This window comes from Propithecus coquereli, unplaced genomic scaffold (genome assembly GCF_000956105.1).
Source record: "Propithecus coquereli isolate 6110/MARCELLA unplaced genomic scaffold, Pcoq_1.0 Scaffold77, whole genome shotgun sequence".
Taxonomy (NCBI): Eukaryota; Metazoa; Chordata; class Mammalia; order Primates; family Indriidae; genus Propithecus; species Propithecus coquereli.
This window is the reverse complement of record NW_012153840.1, coordinates 8047299-8056751: the sequence shown is the minus strand read 5'-3', so window position 1 is coordinate 8056751 and position 9453 is coordinate 8047299. Positions and strand designations below refer to the sequence as shown.

General features: G+C 39.3%; 1 protein-coding gene across 1 annotated transcript; it reads right to left on the bottom strand.

Moving 5' to 3' along the window:
* Positions 1–2630: 2630 nt before the first annotated feature.
* UTS2 (urotensin 2) lies at positions 2631–8042 on the bottom strand. Its single transcript, XM_012662551.1, has 4 exons — positions 7940–8042; positions 5619–5729; positions 4769–4812; positions 2631–2753 (listed from the first exon to the last, which is right to left on the bottom strand). The coding sequence occupies exons 1-4, from the start codon at positions 8040–8042 to the stop codon at positions 2631–2633; spliced, it is 381 nt and encodes a 126-aa protein (XP_012518005.1).
* Positions 8043–9453: the final 1411 nt, after the last annotated feature.

Below are 9453 nucleotides of genomic sequence, written 5' to 3'. Positions count from 1 at the left end.
CACTCTGCATTCGTGTATGCGTATCTTAAGCCATATGTTCTAGTAACACAAGCCCTTTTTTCCATTGTTCCTGGATATTTTGTTTTTTCTAAATTTGCTTATTTCTTTGCCTTAGTACACATTTTATGGAGTGTATATTATACTAGGCTTGATTTGAAACTGGTGCTTGTTATTATAGACAGATCTGTAAAGCCGTCTGTAAATTCTCATCTTTTGGTAAGTAGATTAGTTAGTGCGCTTTGAGGTGGTTCCTGCTGCTGACAGCGGCAGTGGGGATGAGCAGTGATGACTGCCGCCCCCCAGGGGGGCTTTGCCCAATTTAAACTTTCTTGTTCAAGTTTATTAACTTTTTGTATTAATGACTATAAAAATGGTAATAAAAATGTATATTATAGGCTTCACTGTTTACATAAATGTTACCCAAAAAACTGTATTTTTTGGGTCAGAAGTCAAGATTTATGAAAAACAAGATGCTGTATGAATAGTTTTGCAATTAAGTGAAACTTCATGGTAATTCACAAGGTAAATTTAATCCAAATTGAAATTTTGTTTCATCTGAATTTATAATTAACTCTGTGGATTTACTTGTTTTTAATCATTACTAATATTTTAATTGGATATCTTTTTAAGTAAAAACAATAAATAATCTGTGTACATGCAAAACTTGAGAAATTTTCTTGCACTGTGCCAACAAGCCTTTGCCCTGAATATGTATTTTATATCATTGAGAACCATTTCTTAGATCTGCTGAAGGGCGCTTACATTAAGTTAACGTTGCCTTTCTCATCTGCACTTTGTGTTCGTGTCGTCAGGTGTGTCTGAGCTCCTCCAGTGTGAAAGATAAAGGTACAGTCGTTTTCAAATTCATGGGCTTATTTAGTCCTCACTTCAGCACTGTGAAGAATGTATTGAGTCCTGAATATACATACATATATTTAATACTTAACTAATTTTAATGTCAACTTTATAAAATTCCATTATCTAAAATTACTCTTACAGATTTTCTGGGGTGCACCTGTGTTTCACAAAGTCTGTGTAACTCGTGGCAACAAAATCTAGAAACTAAAATACGGAACAAGATCCTGAAGCCAACAGACTTTGCACATTTGTACCTTTCTGTAAAAAAAAACAGTAAGAACAATAGCAAGAAGAAAAATAGCTAAGTATCTATTGAGTGTGTACTGTTCTGGCAGATATTAGTCTAAGTGCCTTACATGAAGTATCTCATTGCATCCTCACAACTGTGCTGTGAAATATTGTTACTGTCTTCATTTTACAGAGAAGGAAACTGAGGCATGGGGTGTCAAATATCTTGGTCAAAGACTCACAGCTAGTTTGTGTTGGGAGTAGGGATTTGGACCTCGTAATCTGACACCAGAGCCCCCATCTATAATTGCCTAATATCGCTCAAAAAGTAGAGATTCTAGAATTATACTACGATGGAAGTCCACTTGTAAGCTATGTCTGGTATTAAAAATATAAAATAGTTTTGTGGTGCCAAAGTTCTGTTTTAGAGAATGGTATTAATTTAATTTCAACATTGAGAGACACACCACAGTTTTATCGTAGCTATACTTAATGTCCAAATGTTTCTGAGATTGTGCATCCATTCTTCAAGTTTAAAATGTCTTTCCCTGTAGGTTTGTTCTTGATACCTTAAAGGCAGCGTTATCAGACCTGTGCTCTGTGAGGGAGGTGTGGTGTTTGTTGGTAAGTTGCACAGTGCTGTTCGGCTGGTGCAGATGTGACACTCCTTGGTGAAAATTTAGTTCTCTCGGGCGCGTGGTTCTGTGTGAGAAGCTGCACAGAGCTCTTGGGAGTTCACACTGTATACTCTATGCATATATAATATAAGCTACATTTATAGAGATGTATTAATGGAATATAAGTTAGTATTTACACATGCATGTGGTTTTTAAAAATTAATAAACCAGGCTAATTTTTCCACGATCGTAAATCTCGCTTCAGCTTTCTGTGAGAAACATAAAGATCTTTTTCTCTAGTATAAGTGAACTATAATCCTTGATCTCACAGAAACCAAGATCAAACAAATGTCAGTATTAAAGGATTAAAGTTTTCAAGTGTTCAGTGCTTTGGTCAGCTAAGGAAGAGTCTGAGCACGTGAACGCCGCTGTCAGAAACTAAGAATTCAGGCTGCTCCCAACATTTTGTCATTAGACGTCCTTCATTTAGAGATACTTCCAAGCTAAGATGCTAATTTTTAAAAATATTAATAGCATCTATTTGTTATTAAAAAAAATGTCATTTTTCAGGGTTGAGAGGACATCACAGCTAAAATAATGTTTATTTAAATGATTCATATTTTATTATTTTAACTATTATAACTTTTTTCTTAGTATTTCTGTTCATTTATTTTACTTCTAAATTTTCAGAGATTTCTCTAAGGATAAATTGAAGGAAAGAAAAATTACAGGTTTTCAGGATAATTTATAGGGAAAATAATCACTCATGATGTTTGCAAAACATAGAGGAGGATTTATTTTCCAAATAATAAGGAACAGGGTATAGTTTGCCTTGTTTGTCTTCAAACTGTTTTCAAGCCAAGCACTTTTATTTTCAGTTTTCTAAGGTAGGTGTTTCTGAGTTAACTAATAGACATTTATTCCGTGTCAGACGCAGTATTTCCAGAAGCATTCAGAAGGAGTCCCACGTTTCTTGTATTCTTTCCTGGTTCCGGCCAAAAGATGACTCAGGAAAATATTAAATGGGTCTTGTCCAGAGAAAGCCTGAAACTAAAACAATCAAAACAAAAAAACAGATAAGTTATCAATGAATCAAGAGTCCTATAAGAAAAAGGAATGCGTTGGACCTTTAACACATTGACTGCCACTTTTAGAAAAAATTTTTTCCTTGGACCACGGTGTTTTATAATGAAAATAGAATAAAAACTTAGAAAACAAAATGATCCTTTCTAATTTAATGCAAAATGTGTTATTTTTTATTGTTTTCTGTGCAGGAGTTTTATGCAACTTGTAAAAAGTTTTTGCGGCTCCCAAGGTGAAGAGACGTGAGTTACATACACTTCACGAGGCCCAGGGCTCAAAACTAGCGTGAGTTAAATACGACTCACACGGCAGGCTAATCTGTTAAAAAGTATTTGCTCTGTTGTTCTCTCGACTGTAATTGCAAGGAGAGTGCCCCAGGCTCAGTGAGGCTGCTGGTAAGGAAGGGCCCGTCCACTCTGGTTAGCTGGAGGATTTCCGGAAGCAAACTCACTGACCTATTTATTTAAATCATCTGTCAGTGACAGGATCTGTGCATTTGTTACGTTCTGTGTAAAGCAGATTTCTATTTGTCTTGAAACTAACTTCTTTAAAAGTTGACTCTTTGTTTTCTTTTTATTCTAGAATAAACGAATAAGAGTACATCCCACTAATCACCCTTAAGATTTTAGAGTCCTTAATCACAAGCCTTCTAATTCAGAAGAACATAAACATCTGAATGATAACTTAAGTAGCCACAAGAAGAAGCCACACGGTCCCCTTCTTGGCAGTTTATCCCGCTTGGGACCTCCGGTGGTGTTTGCTGTCTCCAGATTTAGTGTTTCCAGAGTGTATTTTTGCTAGAATATTAATGGGTATTATGCTGAAAAAGATGTCCCTGATCAAAATGGTTAGGAAATACTCACTTAAATTTAAATAGTTTTATCTCGTGATTTCCTGGGAGACCTTAAGGTGCCCGTGGTACACAGAATCACCGGGACAGGGAAGGGCTGCTGCCCCCGCCCAGCCCAGTGGGCTGGCTCACAGGGCGGCCACATGCAGCAGACCGTTTAGGAAGCACTAATGCATAGTTTTCTGGGGGTTGATAGTGACCAAATACAGATTTTTCTTTCAGCATTTAAGGTCTCACATTAATTGCATACCATTTCTGACCATTTGATTTCATCAATCCCTGTTACAGTCTTTCTGCTACACTCAAAATAATTTTCTGGAAATTCTGCTCTCTGCTGCACACATTCCATCTCAATATTTTGAGAATGTCATTCTTCCACTCAGTTGTTAGATTGCAGTGCTTTTCCATTTTAAGGTCCCTATGAATCACCTGGTGTCTTATTAAGTTGCAGGTTTTGATTCCTTAGGTCCTAGGCGGGGTCTGAGATTCTGCATTTCTCACAAGCTCCCCAGTGATAGCAAAGCTGGTCTGTGGGCCTCATGTTAAGATGATGAATAAAAGCACAAGGCTGGGCCCAGTGGCTCACGCCTGTAATCCCAGCACTCTGGGAGGCCGAGGCAGGAGGATCCCTTGAGGCCAGGAGTTCGAGACCAGCTGGAACAAGAGCAAGACCCCCATCTCTACTAAAAAATAGGAAAATTAGCTGGGCGTGGTGGCGCATGCCTATAGTCCCAGCTACTCTGGAGGCTGAGGCAGGAGGATCCCCTGAGCCCAGGACTGTGAGGTTGCAGTGATGATGCCACTGCCCTCTACTCAGGGCAACAGAGTGAGATTCTTGTCTCCAAAAAAAGAAGCAAGCACAAGTGAATGACAAACTTGAGAGCACAGACTTTATCTATTTTTTCACTCTCTGACAACTTGTTTTACCCAAAACAGGCACTGGGTAAGTTCTGGTTGCACTCAGATTTTATATCAATCAAAACTTGGAAACATTAATGCTGTGAAATCACACTGGCCAATTATTTTAAGGTGTGGTTTCCATCAAAAACAGTCCTTGTGAATTTAAGATCCTGTAAAATCAAGTATAGAATGTTCACCCTTTTAAACCCAATTCTCATAAACGGTCACTTACCTTTCTCAGATTTCCTCTTGGGTTGAAAACATTGGTACTAGGACCTGGAAAACAATTTTGAAACCAATTCATCAGCTCTATTGTTGGTATTTTATGCTTGTTTTAAAACATACAAAATAGAACATTGCTAAATTACATCTGATTTCTGGTCTTTTTTTACACCGGAGGCAGGCCTTCTTGTTCGCAGCTCTGGAATTCACAAAAGGCACTGCATTATTCCGGTAACTTAGCAGCTCAGTAGCTTATCAAAAATACAACAGATGAGCTCCTATCTACTACGCAATGCCTATTAAAAGGCTCCATTTTGTTTCCAGAACGTCCTGGGCATTTGTGTCGACACTTAGAGGAACACGTTCACGGAGAAAATAAAGTCGACATTGCACTGATTACTTTCTGTGCGACTTGCTGAAATCTTACTTGCGTGTCCTTGTTGGCTCATCACAGTAACCCTATGAAGTGGATGTTTTTATCTTTCATGTTCACAGATTAAGAAATTGGAATACAGAAAGATTAAGTAATTTGTTTTAAGATTTTAGTAAGTGGGAAACCAGGATTTTAAATTGCACTCATTAGAAACTAGGATAATTACCACCAACCAAATCCCCCAGTAAAATCCACTGTGAAAAAGAAAATGCTGAGGTCCCAAGTAGAGCATGACGCTCTCAAGGGGTTGCTGGGGAAAGAAAATGAAGAGGGAAGGTCAGGAGGGAGCGTGCTGGTGATTTACTTACTTTCTGTAGCTCATCTTTGTGTTCCACAACAGGGTTTTACCTCATCTAGTGGCTGAGACTAGAGAGCAAATTCAGTAGCAGTAAAATCAGACAACCTATGAACAGGAGAATAATTCTACCTGCTTCCCTAGGAGCATCGCCTCTTCCGACACCCACGGTCTCTGGCAGCACCTGCAGAAGGGAAGCTCTTTCCAGGCCCTGTAGCGTTAGCCTTGCGTCTTCATCAGGTGCTGCAGGTAGAAACAGATACGTAGTTCACTCCACCCTCCCTTAGCCATTTCTGCTCCTGTTGTCTCTGGTGAGCACCAGGGATAGGGAGATGAATACTAGGAACACGTCCAGTGCCGAGTTCACCATTTGTCACTAGGGGTACTTTGAAAGAGAAGAGGACGCCACAGTGCAATCTGCGAGCCGGCGGAATAGGGCGTCGAGAGACATGGACCCTGTGCCGACTCTGCTGCCCGCGTGCGTTGCCGGGACTCTCGACTGCCTTTGGCCGAGCCACAGACCCCGAAAACCATTGCACTGGAAAGCCTGACTCTCCCTCCCACATTTGCTTATCCAGTGCTGCCCACTGTCTTGTGCTTTCAGACATTTAGGTGGTGAAATTGGAGTCAGAGGAAAAAGAGAAGAAAGATTGTTTATGTTCCTCCTATAAAGCCAATAGGATGGTTACCTTGTGAGACTTCACAATTTAGATGCAATTATCATTGTAAGGTTTTTGGATGGGCGGCCAAGAAAGAAAGAGAAGCAGAGTGAAAAGGGCAAGCAACGAGGCTTTATCGGGGGAGGAGGAAAGAGAGCACTCCCGGGCGAGGGTCACTGGTCCTGAGACGGGGCCAGAGAAGTCACAGGCCCCAAGTGTTGAACAGGCTCATAAAGGTTTTGGAGTTGGGGGATGGGGGTCTTCCTTCAGCACGAATTCGGCAGGCAAAGTAGAGAGTTCTTTGTTACAGCCTTTAGGGTGGGACTCATGGGCTTTTCTTTAGGGAGGGGAGGGGTGCCTGCCACGAGCCTTACAATCATCATACTTAGAAAAGAGTCAGCTTCAAAATAATCTTTAAGGAACTTGACTGTGGCATTTCCGATGTAAAATCTGGTCAACTAAATGGCATAAGAGACGCATGGTGGCTGCATGGTGAATGCCAGGTGTGTGTGGGGTGTGGTACTGGAGACTCCGCGTCAGGTTAGGTCTTGGCCAGGTGCCACCATGTTGGAGTTGGATGCTGTGGGTGTCAGGACGGGAGGCCACACACGACACTGGTGTGCTGCAGGCTTATGAATAGCTACAACCTTGATTGGAGGACAATAAAAAATCATCATAAAGGCATCTGGGCACATTCCCAGTGTTTCTAAAGAACATTGATGAAAATCTATAAAATTCAATCATATGTAAATGCTTATGTCATAAAGGCTCATTGCTTTTCAAATGAGTGAAAAATCTGGCAAACATTCTAAGGTAAGCGTGCCAACTGTTCAGAATTTGAGATGCTACACTCATTTCCTCTAAGTTTTTTTCATTACAATAATTATATGTGAGTTTTTGGAGATGACAGTAATATCTGAGTATTCATTCTTGGTTTTATCTTGTGATTTGTCACTGTTCCTTTATAAATAGCAGAGACCCGGTAAGGTGACTGCCGACCAAACTCAGTGACTCTCGATACTGCATGAATGACTAATAGTGCTCGAACATCATCACAGAGCTGCTTGGCATAAACTTTTAGAGACTAGATATAAAATCAATGGCTTAGAAGAGCTTTTTTAACTTAAAAAAATTCTAAAAGTACCCAAAATTAAAGGGAAAATTAAATCCAGTTAAGTTTGATGCTAATACCCAAGGATGAAAAAAATTACCTACTTGGCTGACATTTTTTAAAATCCAACTTAGACTTATACCGAGTGGACATTAGCCAAAAGGAAAAGATACATATGCTTGGAAATCTGTGACATCCTAGCTCCAGCTTGTCCCTTTTTTATTTTTTAATAAACATTTTTTGTTTCATATAACATATGGCAGATGATTACTTTTTAGCTTAAAATAAGATAAAATAAATAAATTCTTAATCTATAATTAGCCCAATCAATTCTACATTCAGCCAGTTCATTTAAAATAAAAACTAAAAGTCATGATGTTTTAAATTTAGTGCAGTTTTTTAAATTGGAAAAAAATATTGACCAAAACCAAAATTTGAATTACAAAGGCAACATGAAACAAGCAATTCTGCTCTTCTACTTTCAAATTTTAGAGAGAAAAATCTGTATCCATTACTAAATCTAAAATGTACAGTAAGGATCCTTTAATATTCTTTTCAAAGCTGGGTCTATTGATGTAACAAGACTCCCCCGAGCAAGAATTTCATTCTTACCTGTAACATTACATTTAAGACCAGTGAAGACTCTTTTAAAACCAACATAAGGGGGAAAAAATCCATCTTACCTGAGAGCTGAAGGGATACTTCCCTGGAATCAGAGACGGGAAGAGATAAGAGAGGGTTTAAGAATCCTATGAAAAGCAAACAGCAGGAGGCCAGCTTATACATGATTGGTAGAGAGAGAAGCCTTCCCTCCTGGCTTCTGTCGTAGGGAGCTTTTGACTTGCTCCTTCTCCTTCTGTGATCACCGATTATATATGCCATCCTATGACCTCACATCATCCTCTCCAAAAAAAATAAAATAAATTTATTGGCTATGGAAGCTAAAAGGCAATCACTTTGCACTGATGTAATTTTTCAAGGTAACAATTCATAGACAATAAATTTACTGTCTTGTTGTCCGTTGTGCAAAGTAGGTATTATATAAAGAAAGAACAGTTAAGTTTATAAATCTGGCAAAAAGAGGAACTTACAGCAATAAATCGTGAGGTAAAAAAAAAGGGTCAGGTATGAGCTGAGTAGCCAAGGCAGAGAGACGTGGATCTGTGTGTCCTCACGGAAGATGACGCACAGCATGACATGAAGTATGTTGGTTTCCTTTTTTTAATCTTTTGTGAGTGGATAGATGGGTGGTTATGTCGTGTTGGGGCTGCCATCCCTGAAGAATGACAATGTGTGGACTAAAACTTGAAAGCAGTTATTTCCCTTAAAAGAGTGAAGGTAAGTTCAAATGCATAGCAGACACTGCTCAAGGCTCGCGACTAGGTCTGTACATACGCTTGGCCTCGTGCGACGCTGCAAGCGCTTGCGTCTTCAGAGAGGGAAGTAACTCTCCACAAAGCTGCATATTGGTCATCAGGGAGGGATGAAGGACTGACCCCGAAAACAATGATAAAGATTTCCGGAGTGTGGCCTCTACACCCCCTGCACTCGCCCAGCCCCGCCCAAGCCAAGGTGACTGGAGAGGTCCCCCGACAAGCGTCCCCAAGTCCGTGTTCTGCCCCCACAGAACCACACAGCAAAGCGATGCTTCTAGCATAAGTCGGATCATGTCAGGTCTTTGCTTAAAACCCTCTATCGATGAAAACATATAAGTTACAATAGAACCACTGGGGAAAAAAACATGAACACCGTCATCACCTCAGGCTACGCAAATCTTTCTTGGAGTGGACACTGACCACATAAGAAAAAAATTGAGACAGGAATAAATTTGAGAGGTCTGTTGTACCTCGTGGTGACTACAGTTAATAATAACATATGGTATACTTGACAGTTGCTAAAAGAACATATTTTTATTGTTCTCATCACAAAAAAATGGTAAGTATGTGAAGACATAAGTTCATTTTATTTAGCCACTGCACAATGTATGTATATATCAAAATGTTGTATGCCATAAATATATACAATTTTTGTCAATGAATGAAAAAAATGGATAAATTGGACTTAAATCAAAATTAGACATCTGCTCTTTGAAAGATACTTTAAAGACAATGAAAAAGCCAACCACAGCTGTGAGAAAATATTCACAAAATATGTCTGACAAAAGACTTTTTCAGGATGTATATAAAGAACCACAATT